This window comes from Molossus molossus, unplaced genomic scaffold (assembly GCF_014108415.1).
Source record: "Molossus molossus isolate mMolMol1 unplaced genomic scaffold, mMolMol1.p scaffold_m16_p_13, whole genome shotgun sequence".
NCBI lineage: Eukaryota > Metazoa > Chordata > Mammalia > Chiroptera > Molossidae > Molossus > Molossus molossus.
In genome coordinates, this window is record NW_023425348.1 from 71801644 (window position 1) to 71819446 (window position 17803).

The window sequence follows — 17803 nt, forward strand, 5'->3', positions numbered from 1 at the left end:
TGATTTTCAACCTTTTAAATCTCTTGGCACACATACTCTAATATTCTGTGGTACACCAAAAGATACATTTTTTGCTGATCTGACAGAAATAGGTATACTTTTAATTCATTTACACTGGAGGGTTATTGTTGTGTTGGCTGCTGCCATTTTTTCATTTGACAGTCTAAAGACGTCAGTGCCCCTGACTATGCGGTACACCAGTTGAGAATCACTGGACTATTCATTCAGATGTTGTTTCCTCTTGTGTCCATTTCGGTAGTTTGCATCTTTCTAGGAAATTTGTCCATTTCATCTAAATTATTTGTCAGCATATAGTTTTTCATATTACTACTTTATAATCCTTTTTATTTCTATAGCTTCTAGTGCTGATTCAAAATATTTTTGGGGTATTGTTTTTCTTTCCCACATCTAATTGGCTTTTCTTTTAGGAATTTTTCACAGCTTTGGTTAGCTGACTCTTACTTATATTGCTTCTATCTTACTTTTGTGTCTCTATTCTTTTAAAAATATCTTTGTGCCACTTAAGTGGACTTAGGGTTAGTGTAGGTCAATGGAGGTTCTCAGTCTGTAATTCTCACCACTTTGATTATTGAAAATTAACCATTCTTTAATTTCTTACTGCAGTTTTGTTTTTATCCTCACCCGAGGACATTTTTCCATTTTTTTGTTCAGATAGAGTGGGAGGGAGAGAGAGGAAGAGAGAAACATCGATGTGAAAGGGACATAGTGAGTGGCTGCCACCCACATGACCAACCAGAGCCGGGGACAAACTGCAACTGAGGTACGCACCCTTAGCGGGAACTGAACCCTGGTCTCTGGACCACAGGTCGATGCTCTAACTGCTGAGCCAAACTGGCCAGGGTCTTACTGCAGTTTTGATTGTTTTACATAATTTGATGGTAAAAATAATTGTGTTTATTTTTAAACTGTTACGTTTAATTATCTGTATTATTTATTTGCATTTGCTTGATCTAGTTTCAGAAGCCCTACAGGTGGCAACTACTAGCCTAACTGCCAATACTACTGGTACTGCTACTACTTCCACCACCACTGTGCGTGCAGTTAAGCAAGAACCTCTCTACTCTACTTCATCTACTGGAAATATCCTGGAAAATAAAAGTTCTACAGAACTTTCAAAGCCCATCGAACTTGATGGTCTTCATTCAAACCAATTTGCTAAAGGACAGGACACTGTTGCCATAGAAGGTTTTACAGATGATGATAACACAGAAAGTGGAGGAGAAGGCCAATACAGAGAGCGTGATGAGTTTGTGGTAAAGATAGAAGACATAGAGACTTTTAAGGTGATGTGAATGTCAACAGGTATAAAGGTTATAGTTTAGTGGGAATACACTATGATAGCCTTCATGTTAACTTCCATAGCATGCATCTAGCTTGAATTGCAGAAAGTTATATTTTCACAATTACTCTGTTATTAAATAATAAAATCGCTAGTATATATCAGATATTGTATAAAAGAAAGTAGCTTAAAGTAATTTTAACTTATATCTGAGATTTATGTATTTCTGCCTAGTGAATATGTTGCATTTATATAGTGGTAATTAAAGCAGTTTTCAAATGTTAATTTTTTTTCAAGGCTCCCAACTAACTGTATATTATTAAGAGATTGAGAAAGTAATTATCTAATTTTAAAGTTTAAGGAAAATAACAGGAATATAATGTAAAAGTACACTTAGACTTATTTTCATAATTTCAAGTTATAGCACCATGAGTAGAACATTATAATTTCATACAAGAACATTTTAGCTATGTTTAAGATAACCTATGTTCAAGTTTCTGTTTGCTTGCTTGCTATTTATTTATTATCCTCACTTGAGGACATTTTTCCATTTTTTGTTCAGATAGAGTGGGAGGGAGAGAGAAGAAGAGAGAGAGAGAGAGAGAGAGAGAGAGAGAGAGAGACATCCACATGAAAGGGACACATCGAGTGGCTACCTCCTGCACGACCCAACCAGGGCTGAGGACAAAGTGCAACTGAGGTACGTGCCCTTAGCAGAAACCAAACCCGGGTCTCTCGGGACTGCAGGCCGACCCTCTAACCGCTGAGCCAAACTGGCCAGCGTTATTTATGTGTTTTTTGTTAATCCTCACCCGAGGATATTTTTCCATTATTTTTTTTTTTTTTAGATAGAGTAGAGGGGAGGGCGAGAGTGAAAGAGAAAAACGGATTGGTTGCCTCCCACACAACCCCGACCAGGGCCAGGGATCAAACCTTCAACCCAGGTAAGTGCCCTTGGCCGGAAATTGAACCCACGACCCTTTGGTTTGAGGGCCAATGCTCGAACTGCTGAGTCAAACTGACCAGGGCTGGGTTTATGTTTTAATTGGGATGGAGAGGGGATGGGATTAAAAAGTATAGTGAGTACAAAATTCAAATTATATTATTTCCATTCACATTCAACTGCTGTTAATATTTTAGCATATTTGTTTCTCTTTTTGAATATATATATATATAATTACATAAATAATGTATGACAGTATCAACAGGAAAATTTTCCAATAACTACAAAAGGGTAATGGGCTACTTTGCATGTTGGTGTGCTCCCTGTTTTTGGAAGAATTTAAGCAGAGATGGAGTAGCCAACTTATCAGATTTATTGTAAAAGTTCAGCTAGGTAAAAGATAAAAGGTTGAGCTAGGTAGGTTTTTAAGTTTCCTTTAAGCCCTAAGAGTCTATAAATCTAGAATATGTTGCTAGTATTTGTAAGTGTAATGAATTCTGCTTATTACAGGAGGCTTTAAAAACAGGAAAAGAACCGCCAGCTATTTGGAAAGTACAAAAAGCTTTATTACAGAAGTTTATTCCTGAAATTCGAGATGGACAAAGAGAATTTGCTGCTACCAATAGTGTAAGCACAATGCTTGTTTATACTACCCTTCCTATTTTTTGACAGTGACCCTGGGGAAAATATAGAATGATTTAAATTTTTTTTTCTTATCCTCACCCGAGGACATTTTTGCATCTATGTTCAGATAGAGCAGAGGTAGAGACAGGGAGAGAGAGAAACATCGATGTGAGAGAGACACGTCAGTTGGTTGCCACCCACATAACCCCAACCAGGGCCGGGGACAAACTGCAATCGTGGTACGTGCCCTTTTAGGGAACCGAACCTGGGACTCTAGGGTCTGTGGGCCAGTGCTCTAACTGCTGAGCCAAACTGGCCAGGGCTAGAATGATTTAAATTTAAACCTATTATTTATTGAGCATCTGTAATATAAAATAGCATCAAATTTGAATGACAGAGTACAGGCATACCTTGGTAATATTGCAGGTTCAGTTGCGGACCACCACAATAGAAGGAGTCATAATCTTTTTGTTGGTTGAAGGTTTTGTCTTCAATTTGTAAAAAAAAAAAAAAGCAGTGTCTGTGAAGTACGATAAAACTAGGTGTATCTGTATATGATACTCTTAGGGACTGCTTTTAAAATAAAGTTAATGTATAAATACCAGCTACTTAAAATTAAATCACTTTACACTATTGCTTAACCTTTTTCTTTTTTAATAATGGAAAGAAATTAGTGCTAGCCTGTGAAGAGTTCAGATGGGCTCAGACTCTTAATGTTAATTATTCTTCCAGTCAAATATCCTGATTTACCAGAATATTTACAGAGGTTATTCTTTTGTACTTATGTAGTTGTTTAATAGCATTGAGTAAGTAAGCATCTGTTGGTTAGCCAAATGAGATTGCTTGTATAGATGGGCCTGCAAATAAGAATGAGCCTAGGATTATTTTTATTGATGGTGAAATTAGCCTGGCCAGAGATGCATTTTGAAAAACTTGAAGGATGGTTATGTGACAGTCAAGCTGACAAAGTAATATTCTATGTACACAATCTATAATTATGTAATTCAGTGGTGTTTTTCCTTAGTACCTTGGATATTTTGGAGACGCAAAGAGTAAATACAAAAGGATATATGTGAAGTTCATTGAAAACACAAACAAAAAGGAATATGTCAGAGTGTGCTCTAAAAAGCCAAGAAGTAAGCCTTCACAAACTATCAGGTATTTATTTTCTTATGTATTATGTTTGTGTAGTAATTATTGGAAGGCTTATTATTGGTGATGTCTTGTACAAAGAATTGCATCAATGAAAGAGACTTGTTTTTTCATTATATACAGTCTAAAATTTCAGTGCTCTAGTTAATAATTGATTCCTTTTGAAGTAATGAAACAGGAATTGTAAAGCCCATGCGTGTTTGTGGTGAGACGATGAGTCCTTTTGGTGTTACCCTAGTGTAGTGAGAAAAAAAGAATTTGGAGTTAAGGTTTGAATCCAGCTTTTTGTGACCCAGAGCAAGACAACCTTTTTTTATATATAAAATGAAAATGACAGTGGTGTGTCAAATTTAAAATGAAATAAATTTTTAGAAAAAATGTCTTAAGACCTGTATATTACTAAACAAGTATACAATAGAATTATCATCATATCAAGGTAACTCTGTTGTCCTGAGCATGAATCTGGAAGATAACTGACCTAGCCACATTCCCTGTGGTCAGTATGGAAATGGAGATATAAGCAGTTATTCTCAATCTAATGCTAGGAAGGTCTAGTTTAATTAAAATTCCAACTTATTGGAAACAGCGCACTTTATTTGTATAATAGAATTTGATCCATTCAAATCTCCCGAACTAGCATATAGCAGATCTTCTTAAGGGGCTCTAGGCTAGATGCAGTTGGGTCTCGACATCAAAACCTGCACCACCTGTGATGCGAGAGTCTGATGTTCACAGCTAGATGTGGTTATCAAGAGTTTATTACTTCCCAAAGCCCATTGATCATCTGTTGTACAGCCTAATACTTGGGGAAATGAGTTCATAAAGGGAGGGGGTAGTGAAGAGAAAGAAATAGGGTCTGAATTAATAGTCCCTTAATAACTGAATATTGAATGTCAGTAGTGAAAGAATGCATTTCAAGAGAATTTGGGGGGCATTGCAGATGTATAGGATTTGGACTTTATTTTTTAGGCATTGTTGAGGTAGTTAAACTTGTCCAGTATTTCTCTTGTTTGGTCTAATTTATTTTCATTTGACAAGATTTCAGTGTGCTAATGAAGTCTGTTTATAACATTGCAGAACTGTTCAGGCTAAGCCTAGTAATAGCAATAAAACTTCTGATCCTCCAATACCAAAAATGACAACTACAAAAGCCCCGTCCGTGAAACCCAAAGGTAAACAGCTAAAAGTGAAGGCTGAGCCACCACCAAAGAAACGGAAGAAATGGAAAGAAGAATTTTCATCATCCCAATCTGACTCATCTCCTGAGATCCACTATAGTAGTAGTGATGATGAGGGTGAGTTCTCCATGAAATGAATACCTTAATAACTTTAAATTTTCTACATAAATGGGGAGAAACAGTGATGCTGATAATTCAATATTTATTTATTTTGGAGGGGATTTAGCTACCTAATTAGACTTTTATAAAAATAAATTCACTTTCCCTGAGCACAGTTTGCCCACACTTACAGCTTTGTAAAATAGAAAAAGCAGTTAACTGAAAGACCTTTCAGGTCTAGCTTTAGTAATTCCAGTTCTCACATCTGGGTAAACTGAGGATTAGATCAGATGATTTACTAAGAGTCCTCTAATTCTAAATCTCTGAGTTTGTGTTTATGCTAAAAGAGTAAAATAAGCCTAGGAAACAGCCACTCTGAAACTGTATATAGTAATATATGTAATAATGTATACTTCCGTATACATGGAATGTTGATCAATTATATAATGCATACTACTACTGTATTATATACTATATTTTAATTTTTTTCTAATCCTTACTTGAGGAGTTATTTTATTTTTTTACATTTTATCTTCGGAGAGAGGGAGGACAAGAGAGAGAGAGATATGAGGATGTGAGAGAGACACATCGACTGGTTGCCACCCGCAAGACCCCAACCTGGGGCTGGGGACAGACTGTAACCGAGGTACATGCCCTTGGCCAAAATCGAACCCGGGACTCTTTGGTCCAGAGGCTGACACTCTAACTGCTGAGCCAAACCGGCCAGGGCTGTATATTATATTTTACATACTATAATGCATACTGCCACTAGCCAGCCAGTTGTCCATGGCTAAGCGAGGTAACCTGTCTGTGCCTTACATCTCTTTTATAACATGAAAAGGTTGAAATAAATCAGCAGTTATTTTCTTTTTTAATAATGTCCCTTACTGCACTAAAGTTTGAAATGCTAATGAAGCCAAATTTATTTATTTTTTAAAATTGCTCATGCTTTCATTGTCATTTAGAATCTATTGCCAAATCCCAGTTCATGAATATTTACTCCTATATTTTCTTGTAACAGTTTCATGGTTTTAGCTCTTACATCTAAGTCATACATTTTTATAGTATCAAAAATAACATTTATTAATGTCACTACTGTCTTCATTGATGAAATCTTTTTTTTTTTAATCCTTACCTGAGGATATTTTTCTATTTATCTTCAGATAGAGTGGGAGAGAGAGAAACAGCGATGTGAGAGGGACATATCGACTGGCTGTCTCCTGCATGACCCTGACCAGGGCTGGGGATGAACCGCAACTGAAGTACGTGCCCTTGACCGAAATCGAATCCATGACTCTTTGGTCCGTGGACTGATGCTCTGCTGCTGAGCCAAACCAGCCAGGGCTCATTGATAAAGTCTTTTAAGTATCAGGAGAGTGGTGGATAGATATAAGTTTTCCAGAATTCTAATTTTTCACTTGAAACCTCAAATTTTATTATTGGCAACAGATAACATTAATTGTTTTCCTAGAGGTGACAGATTCACTTCAGTAACTTTTAAAAATATATATGTTTTTATTGATTTTTTTTAGAGAGAGAGGTAGAAACATCGATGTGAGAGAGAGACATCGATCGGCTGCCTCCTGTATGTACCCCACTGGGGATGGAGCCTGCAACCTGGGCATGTGCCCTGACCAGGAATGAAACCAGGACCTCTCAGTCCACGGGACGACGCTCAATCCACTGAGCCACACCGACCGGGCAACTTCATTAACTTTTAAGAAAATGTCTGCTAAATACCCAAGTCTGAATAGACATACTATGTCTGTCATTCATTCTTTTAAATAAAAATGGTGTCCCACAAGGGAAAAAGTGTCTAGTTCATTTTGTGACTCAAACAATTGCATGGATGATCTTCCTGGAGATAACCATTATACTTCAAAGTACTTTAAATGTACCTCTGATTCCATCACACTGAATATTAAGAATATTAAGTTACTACTCAAGAGGGAAGGTATGATACAATTAATAAGTTTTCCTGCTTTATCAAGGACTAGTACGTGAAACTGGCTTTTTTCCCCCTTCAAATTCATGCTAATTAAGGCACCAGCAGTTTTATCCAACATTTCCAAATGTCAACAGAGTAAAAAGGGTATATAACACCTTAATATTATTATGAAAATAATTTTGACATCAGAGACCCCTGAAAAGTTCTTGGGAGAGACCCTAAGGCACCGGTTCTCAACCTGTAGGTCACGACCCTTTCACAGGGGTCACCTAAGACATAACAGTAGCAAAATTACAGTTATGAAGTAGCAACGAAAATAATTTTATGGTTGGGGGTCACCACAACATGAGAAACTGTATTAAAGGGTTGTGGCATTAGAAAGGTTGAGAACCACTGCCCTAAGGAGTCCTTGGACCATACTCTAAGAACTACTGTTAAAAACTGTGATGAGCCCTGGCCGATTTGGCTCAGCAGTTGGAGCGTTGGCCTGCGGACCAGAGAGTCCCAGGTTTGGTTCTCACTAGGGGTACGTACCAAAAAAACGCTGTGATGGTGGGGATCAGAAGTGGGTCAGTTGGGGTGAGGTGGGGTGGGCGAGGACATCTGTAGTAACTGTCAACAACAACAAAACAAAAAAGCTAATGATAGTTATACATTTGGATGGGAAAAAGTAAAAATTGAGACACACTTCTAATCCTGCCGTTCTTGCCATTGAATTTGAGTGAAAAATTTTCTATGTACGGGTAATGTTTACATTAAATATTTTTCTTTAAGATGTCTTGGCTCTTGACTTGAATTTTATAGTAATTTAAGTGTAGAAGTAAAAAGAAGAGGTATCTATTAACTCATCCATCGGATGTCTTAACCGTTTCTTTACTATCTAAATACTGAGAAACCATCATATTGGGATAGTACGACCTAGCAGCTGATGTCTGTGGTGGGGCCCAGGGAGGAGAAATAGGTTCCGATGAGGCTGATGTTTCCAAATGCTGGGCTGATGTTGGCCTTCAGAGTCACCTAGGAACCTTTTATAAAGTATATTTAAGCTTCATTGCAACTACCCCCCCCACCCCGAAAAGAGTGTATTTTAATAAATCAATCAATCTATTATTTTATTTTGCTTTAAAAGCTCTCCAGTGAGCCCTGGCGGATTTGGCTCAGCGGTAGAGCATTGGTCCACAGACCAAAGAGTTGCGGGTTCGATCCTGGTCACGGGCACGCACCTTGGTTGCAGTTCAGTCCCCGGCCCTGGTAAGGGTCCAGTGGGAGGCAACCAATCATTGTCTCTCTCACAATGATGTTTCTCTTTCTCTCTCTCCCCCTCCCTCCCACTCTATATGAATATAAAAATGGACAATCTCCTTGGGCAAGGATTTTAAAAAGTAATAATAATAATAATAGAAGCTCTTCAGTGATTGAGATGTGCAAACCAGCTTTGAGATTCTCTCTCCTAGATGTTAATGACACAGTGGGAGAACCTTAATTTGAGAAATTTTATCTACAGCCTTTCCCCTGCTTATAGGGTCTTGTTATAGAGAAAAGTGTTTTTAAAGTTATCAGGAAGGAATATTTAATATTTCATCTTTTCTCCCTCCCAGAATTTGATCCTCCAGCTCCCTTTGTCACTCGTTTTTTGAACACAAGAGCAATGAAGGAAACCTTTAAGAGTTACATGGAATTGCTTGTTAGCATTGCTTTGGACCCTGACACAATGCAAGCCTTAGAGAAGAGCAATGGTACAGTCTGCTAAGTAGTACTTTCTTGGTAGTACTTTCTGGATCTTCTTTATTCTTGTCTTTTAATTATGTGTTTAATATATGGTTTTTGTAATATATACCTATACTTTGTCAGTTAACAAATCCATGATTTGTATATTCTGTAAAATGGTAATATCTTTTCATGAATTGTCTGAATATTTGAACGACTTTATATTGGATGTAATTTTTTTTATTTCTACTCATGGGAAAATTATGTAACTACCCAATAGTGTCTTTCAATTCTAGAATCTTTATCATCCTCATGATATTTCACTAAGTATCTGTATTATGTGAAATATACAGATAACAATAATAATTGGAAAGATGAGTCAGATAATAATGGTATAAAAATTAAAACTATTTGTTTCCTGTAAAAGGTATATCACAGAGTAATTATTTTCTAATCTATTATTAGTTAAATTGTATATGCATTGAGTTTATATTCATTAATATTATTCCTTTATACTCTTCCTTTAGTAATTATTTTCTTACAGTAAAATAGGGAAGAAATTGATATATGAAATAAATTTGTAATTCACATAGCTAATGTTGCTCACTAATATTTAGCCTTCAGCTACGTTAGCCTTCATCAGAGACAACTCAAAGAAGTAATGAGCCCTGGCTGGTTTGGCTCAGCTGTTAGAGCGTCGGCCCGCGGACCAGAGTTGCAGGTTTGATTCCGGTCAAGGGCACGTACCTCAGTTGCGGTTTGACCCGGCCCTGGTTGGGTCCCACAGGAGGCAACCAGTCGATGTGGCTCTATCACACTGATTTTTCTCTCTGTCTCTCTCTCTCTCCCTCCCTCCCACTCTAGTGATAAATGATAAATAGAAAAATATCCTCGGGTGAGGAATAAAAAAAAAAAGAAGTAATGAAAAGGTTAATGTGCCAGTTTTCATTATCCTTATATCAAAATGGATTGAATGGGTGTAAGATCAAACAATAGTAATAAGGTAGTTTGTAGTAAGTCAACAACAGTGCCTAATAATATATATTCTTTTATTATTTCCATATACTTTGACATGTTATTCCATTTCAATCCCATAACAACGGGGACATCCATTTTGGTGGATGAAAACATTGAGGCTTGGAGGTTAAGTGACTTGCAAGTACCAGAAAAAGGATTAAGATCCAAGGTCTTCTAGTTTCTGGTCCATTGCTTCTTTGACCATATGAGACAGTAATCGTTTATCAATCATTTTAGAGTCAGAGATTATCAGTCTAAAACATTAATTTGGTAGACTAAAGTTCAAAGAGATGAAATGTATTTCCTAAAGTTACAGAACAAGTTAGTGGTAGATGAACCATGATTAAAACCTAGCCGTGGCCGGTTTTGCTCAGTGGTTAGAGTGTTGGCCCATGGACCAGAGAGTCCCAGATTCAGTTCCCACTAAGGGCATGTACCTTGGTTGCAGTTTGTCCCCCCGCCCCAGTTGGGGTCATGTGGGTGGCAACCACTCAGTGTGTCTCTCTCATGTCAATGTTTCTCTCTCTCTTCCTCCTTCTCTCCCCCCAGCTTTGTCTGAGGATAAATGCAAAAAAAAAAAAAAAAAAAAATGTTCTCTGGTGAGGATAAAAAAAAATAATAGTTAATTTTCCAGGTTGGCATTTTTACCATTAAATGTTTTGTTCTCTCAATCAAAACTCCTTCCTCATCCAGCTGGTGTGGTTCAGTGGTTGAGCGTCAACCCATGGACTAAGGTCGCTGGTTCGGTTCCCAGTCAGGGCACATGCCTGGGTTTCGGGCTTAATACCCAGTGGGGGGCGTGCAGGAGGTAGCCTATTGCTATTCTCTCTTTCTCCTTGCCTTACTCTAAAAAAAATCAATAAAACCATATTTTAAAAAAATCGTACATCATAGAATATACATCTTCGCAGTGGTCATTTCTGGATAGTTGTATTTTAAGTGATTTTTTTTCTATTCCTTATTGTTTTCTGATTTTTCTCCATTTAGTATAAGGGGAAACGGTTTTAATGGTCATATTAAAAAATAATCCACAAATACATAAAACCTGTTTTTGTGAAATGTAATTCTTACAGTAGTTGAATAGAATTAATCACTACTAGAATGGTAAAGGAAAACTATCAGGTGTGCTATAGTGTGATCTTAGAAAGTGTTCTTTACTGGTCATTGTGCCTGTGTTTGTATTTCAAATATATAAAAAGTGGCTTTATTTATCTCTGAAATTAGTAATGAGATCCTGAGTATTATATATATATTTTTCGGAAAGGTTATTAAAGGTAATCAGTGTTCTAAAACATGTCATTAGAAATCGTCTAGCCCTGGCTTGGTGGCTCAGTTGGCTGGAGCACATCCCAAAAGGTTGGAGGTTCCATTCCTGGTCAGGCACATACCCAGGTTGTCGGTTTGATCTCCCCTAGGGGCTGTATGGAAGGCCACTGATTGATGTTTCTCACATCAATGTTTTCTCTCTTAACCTTTCTCTCTCTAAAACAATCAATAAAAATAATATCCTTGGGTAAGGATTGAAAGGAAGAAAAGAAAGAAAGAAATCGTGTAGTAACCTAAAATATTTAATATAGCACCAAAGTAATTAACTTACACTCTGAAGATGCTTTTCTTAAAAGACAAAGTTTTAGAGGTGTGAAAAGAAAGCAAAATGTCTTGGGTAGGAATCTTTGTTATACTTTCACACTCTCTTTTTTAAAAATAACTATGTTGAGCCTGGCTGGTGTCACTCAGTGGTTAGAGTATCCACCCATGCACCGAAGGGTCGCAGGTTTGATCCTGGAGGTCGGGGCATATGTGGGAGGCAACCACTTGATGTGTGTCTTTCACATCAATGTATCTCCCCCACAACCCCCACCTACTCTCTCTAAAAATAAATGGAAAAAATATCCTCAGATAAGGATTTTTAATAACTATGTTAGCTCTTCAGTTGTGTTTTTAAAACTAAATTTTGATCATTTTGTGAAAAATAATTATTTTAATCCTCACCCGAAGACCTGGCTTTTTTTATTGATTTGAGAGAGAGAGAGACATTGGTGGTTGCTCCTCACATGAACAGTGATTAGGGATTGAATTGGCAACCTAGGCCTGTGCCTTGACTGGGAATCGAACCTGCAACCCCCTCTGATGTACAGGATGACGCTCCAACCCACCGAGCAACCCAGCCAGGGCCTTCTCCTACTTTTTTCTTTGCCCCAAATCACAGTGAATTCAGAATATCACACTCATTATTTATAAAATTTTATAATGTTAGATAAATTTATAATACTTGTAATAGTTGCAATACTGTTATTGTTCAGATGGTAAATGAGGTCTGGAGAAATTGGACAGCTTAGTCACTGGTCACATCGCCGCCATCAATGAATTTTAGTGACAGAGACCAGTAAAACCTAGGACTTGATCATATCCTACTGTGCCGTTTCTTTCTCACTTGGTTATTGTAAACCTATTTTTCAAGTTAGCTTTTGTTCAGAAAACTTCATGTCCTAGTTTTTGAAAGTAATACTTTACATAAGCCAATTAATTTAATGTCTTAATATATTAATGTTTTGAGAAAAAGTTGGATTTTAACAATTTTTTGTTTTGATAGTTTATCCTGTTACAATAAATTTTTATCTTGTTTTAGATGAGCTACTTTTGCCTCATATGAAAAAAATAGATAGCATGCTGAATGATAACCGAAAGAGACTTCTTTTGAATCTTCATTTGGATCAGTCATTCAAGGTATTTTCTTCAGATGATTTATTAGCAAACTCAGTGGCAATCAGTCTTAAATATAATAGGAAGGAAAATTTAAGAAAGTCATTCTCCATTTTATAAAATTTCCTACCCAATAAAAATTTGATTTTTATTCATTATGAGTCTGTTTAGCTTGTGTTTGTTATTAAGCATATTCTTAATGTTAATTGTTTGCTTTTCTCTGCTTGAATTCATTTTCCAGGTTTTTATATTCATCTAGTATTCCTTGTGTGTAATAATTCCCAAATATTTTAAAAAATACTTCCTCTAAACTACCAATGTTTTCCCATCTTTTTTAGTTTTAAACCTTTTCAAATTTTTCACATTTCGTCTATAGTTAGAATTGTCCTCTTAGCACGGTCATCAAAATTTCCTTTACTTGCCTGATTTACCTAATATTTGAAGAAAAATTAATCCTCACATAATGATAGGAGATATATATATATATAATTATATCTGTTAATATATCTTGCCACTATAAGTTGTTTTTTGGTGTTACCAGAAATATAGAACAACAGTAAGCTAGTCTAAACTCAGAAAATTTATCTCAGAAGCTACTCAGTTGTCAAAATGTTCTCCAGCTTTTCTTATTCAGAGTATAACATGTAACATCTAGAAGCACAGAAGTCTATCTGCCTTAGGAGAATATTTTTGGCACATTTGTATAGCCTTTCTTTTTATTAATAGAATTTATTTTTTTATAGACATTTTAGATTCACAGCAAAATTGAGTTCCCGTATGCCCCCTGCTCCCACATGAAAAACCTCCCCAGTTATCAACCTCTCCCACCAGAACGGTACATTTCTTACTACTGATGAACCTACACTGACATATCATAACCCAAAGTCTATAGTTTACATTACAGTGATGTACAATTATGGGTTTGGACAAATGTATAAAACGAGTATCCATTATTATAGTATTATATAGAGTAGTTTCACTGCCCTAAAAATCCTCTGTGCTTTATCGAATCATCTGTCCCCCCAACCTCTGACAACCACTATCCTTTTACTGTCTCCACCACTTTACCTTTTCCAGAATATCACATATTTGAAACCATATAGTATGTATCCTTTTAAGATTGGCTTCTTTCACTTAGTATTCAAGGTACTGTTGTCTTTTCATAGCTCAATAGTTCATTTCTTTTTAGCACTGAATAATATTCCATTGTCTGAATGTACCAGTTTATTCACCTACTGAAGGATATCTTGGTTGCTTCCTAATCCTGGCAGTTATCAATAAAGCTATATACATCCATGTGCAGGTTTTTGTGTGGACTTAAGTTTTCAACTCCTTTGGGTAATTTGTATAGCTTTTTCACATCCCTATTTTATCTGAACTCCACAAAAAAGTGAAAATTAAAGCTGAGACTGAGTTTAAAGTTAATTGACACCAAACTAGTAGTCCTGTATTCTTCACTGACATACACGTGTAGAGGGAAAAAAGTGTCAGAAGCTGGTAAGAAGCCCATTTCTGAGAATGTGATCTACAGACTCCAAGTCAAGTATATTCTGCTTAACTGCTGTCTGCATACGAAATATCCTTTGGGAAATACCATGTTTTTAGAGATAAGAGAATATTCTCAGATATGTGTTTTCTAAAGATTTACTAAATCTTAATAATGACCAGTTTTGGCTAACCATTTTAAAATGGTCAAATCCCGGGTTTCAGCACCAAAAAATATGTCAAACCAGTTCTCTAATAATTTTTATTAAAAATACAGCCACCACTTGGAATTAAATAGTAAGTAGATATTTAAGGCTTATGTAATAGTTTATGATAAACAAGTAAAAAATTAGTTTTTATATTCTTATTTGCACAGAAAAAAAATTTAAATTTTGAAATTATAGTTAATTTTGATAATTTTCATTTATAGCAATTTGCATTTCTAAGCCACAGTACACACACCGTACTAAAATTTAGAGTGATTTGATGTAAAATACTACAAACAGTAGATTATAAAATATTTTCTATTTAGAAATAACACCAACTTCTCATAATGATCTTGGTAATTTTAGTAATCCTAAAGCCTTTTGAAGTTAATGATCTATTTTCTTCTGAAACCTTATCTTGTGCTTATTAGAAAGATCATTTAAATGTTCTCCTTTCATCTCCACTGACTTAGTGTTCATTGTTTCCAAGTATAGAATCCTTTTTTTTTTTTTGCCAGTTTGTGCTTTATTGACTCACGATACTCAGGCCTTGACCACATACTTCTCAGTGCGTATAGCCGCTCCTTCCGCTGCTGCTGCTTGGTTTTCAGGTTTTCTTCACGCTTGTTGAGCCGGCGGCGCATGGCGCGTGTTTTCTTGGGCCGCAGATCCGAGGGCTTCTACTTCTTGTCCTTGTAGAATTTCCTGAGGTTCTCTTTCTGAGTCTGGTTAATGACTAAGAACACGGGCAATAGATTTGCGAACAACTCTTAGTTTGGAAGCCGCGCCACCTGTCACTTTGGCGACGCGCAGCTGGGACAGCTCCACCTTCAGGTCGTCCAGCTGTTAGAGCAGCTCCTCCTTTGCCTTGCCCCGAAGGTCTCAAGCTTAATTTTGGCCATTGCTGAACAAGCCACTGCCGCTGCCGCCTGCTTGAAGAGCCTTTTTTTTTTTTTGTCTTTAAATTACATTTGTTGTAAAAAATAATAGTAATAATAATTCAAATTTGGGCATGTTTTATAAGGAAAGCACCAAAGTATATCATAAAAGCACAAATAATCTAAGAGAATGAAGCTAGAAATTGATGATAGCTTACTCTGGTAGGAAATGCCAAAAATTCTATTGTGTCTATTAAATGAAACTTAGTTCCCTCCTACACTTATATCTAAAACATTAGGTTATCTGTCTAAAAATGTGACGTTGGAGTCACAATACCAGGTGCTTGGGAACTCAACTGGGCTTGGAAAAGAGTATCCTTGAAGATTGTAACTGTTTATAAAACAGTTGAGTTTATCAAATGAGAAGTACATTCTGTATAATAAATACAACGGGGAAAATAAATATAATGGGAGCACTTGAACCCTTTTAGTATCAAAATATTAAAACTAGTAACTTTTAAAAACGATTCAAGCTAGTTATATTTAGCTACAAATATCATTCAGTTATTTGTAGCTTTTCATGTCAGGATGATTTGCCAAGTAGGTAAGGGCATAAATATACCAGTGGCTTTTAAAAAATGGACAGGAATAGGCTTTGCCATATGGCCACTAAATTATCAATGATAACTACTATGTCATTGTAGTCAGAAAACTCATCAAACTCTGTTTTACACTCTTATTTCACAGCTGCTTTTTCTACAGTCAAAGGAAGCAAGAGAAGTGGTGAAGCCAGAGGAACATTACAATGCTTCTTGTTTTCCTCTGTTCTTGCCCTGATCCAAGGCTTGGCCAAGTTTCAGTGTTAACAGTGGTTCAGTTGGTAGAGCTTTGAAGAATCTTAAATAGATTTGACTTAATTTCTTGACTTTAAGATGGTATAAAAGTGATATGAATTCAGTAGAAGCTGTACTTTGAGTTTTGAATTTTGATTTTTTTTCTTGAGCTGTGATAGGTGGTATGATACTCTCTTGTGATGCTGGGCAACAGCAGGGAGCCACAGCTCCCAGTCAGCCTCATGATCACAAGGGTAAAATGATGCTCTGTAGTGCAGTATTAATTAAATGCATTTTCGACTTACAATATTTTCAACTTAGCATGGGTTTATCAGAACATAACCCCCTCATAAGTTAAAAGCATCTGCATATGTCTCTCTTTCCCCTACCTTAAAGCCAGAAAGGCATTATTACAAAGAACTTTATGCCTTATTCAGGAGTTTCCACAGTCTCACGTGCTGTTTCTTGAAGTATGTCATAAGGTTAACCCAGATTCAAGGGATGGGGAAATAGATTTCACATTTTTTTCACTGAGGTATAATTCCATACAACATTATATTAGTTTCAGGTGTATAACATAATGATTCAATATTTGTATATATTGCGAAATGATGACCACAGTGAGTCTAATTAGATTCCCATCTTGAATAGCTTGTAAGTAGTGTAGATTACACTACTTGTAAGTAGTGTAGATTAGTTTTCTTATGATGTCAATTACTTTTGCTTTATTTTAAAGAATGCTTTGGAAAGTTTTCCTGAACTAACAATAATTACTCGAGACTCTAAAGCAAAAAGTGGGGGATCTTCTATTTCTAAAATCAAAATGAATGGCAAAACTTATAATAAGAAAACTCTAAGGACTTCTAAAACCACCACTAAATCTGCACAAGTAAGTACATATTGATTGATGTAATTATACCTCTTCCAGTTGTTAATATAGTTCCTACTTAAAACACTGAAACAAACAAATATTTTACTATATTGTTGTTAAATATAAAAGTTTTTCAGGTAGGAATGAGCATCTCTGGCCTAAGGAACAGGGATTCATCTTTGTTTTTCCCCTCTGCCTAGCACACAGTATCTGGCATACAGAAAGTGCTCATAAATTTTTTATTTTTTTATTTTTTAAATTTATTTTCTTTATTGATTTTAGGGAGAGAGGGGAAGGCAGAAGGAGATAGAAACAATGAGAGAACATCGATTAAGCATATAACCCGACCAGGAATCTTCCCGGTGACCTCTCAGTTGCAGTGAGCCACACCAGCCGGACCACAAATTTTTTAAATAGGCTAGTAAGCAAGGAATCATCCCATGCTTGTATTTATATTTTTATATAGCTTTTTGTCATTGGATACAAATGCATACAGATAAATGAGAGTGCTCACATTCCATAAGATGCAGTATTGATTACATATCTTCGAAATTATTAAAATTGGGATTCAGTCAATTTTGAGTACCGTCTAAATTAATACCTTTTCAGAAAAAGTGATAGACTAATTCATTCTTCCAATAAGAATTTTTTAGTGCCTATAGTGTGCCAAATACAGTTCCAAGTACTAGGGATACTAAACTGAAAAAAGTAAAAAAATCCTTGCCCTCATTGAATTTATATTGGGGGATGGTGTATGTAATAAAGAGATATCTAGATTTTTTTTTAAAGTTTTAAAAATATAGTTGCAGCCCTGGCTGGTTTGGCTCAGCAGTTAGAGCGTCAGCCCCCGGACCAGAGA

The 17803-nt window shown here is 36.1% G+C and overlaps 1 protein-coding gene across 9 annotated transcripts in view; it reads left to right on the plus strand.

Moving 5' to 3' along the window:
• The window catches only part of QSER1 (glutamine and serine rich 1), a 63302-nt gene that overhangs the window by 41875 nt on the left and 3624 nt on the right, over positions 1-17803 (plus strand). For 8 of the 9 annotated variants that reach the window (XR_004959211.1, XM_036258104.1, XM_036258106.1 and 5 more), the window contains exons 5-11: positions 976-1304; positions 2754-2870; positions 3892-4025; positions 5097-5314; positions 8843-8980; positions 12598-12695; positions 16810-16962. Coding sequence is in view for 7 of the 9 variants with exons in the window: in XM_036258104.1 (XP_036113997.1) it covers positions 976-1304; positions 2754-2870; positions 3892-4025; positions 5097-5314; positions 8843-8980; positions 12598-12695; positions 16810-16962 (1187 nt within the window). In the remaining 2 variants the exon portion in view is untranslated. Of the gene's footprint in view, positions 1-975; positions 1305-2753; positions 2871-3875; positions 4026-5096; positions 5315-8842; positions 8981-12597; positions 12696-16809; positions 16963-17803 lie in introns of those variants that run through there. The other variant, XR_004959212.1, reaches the window with a different exon arrangement.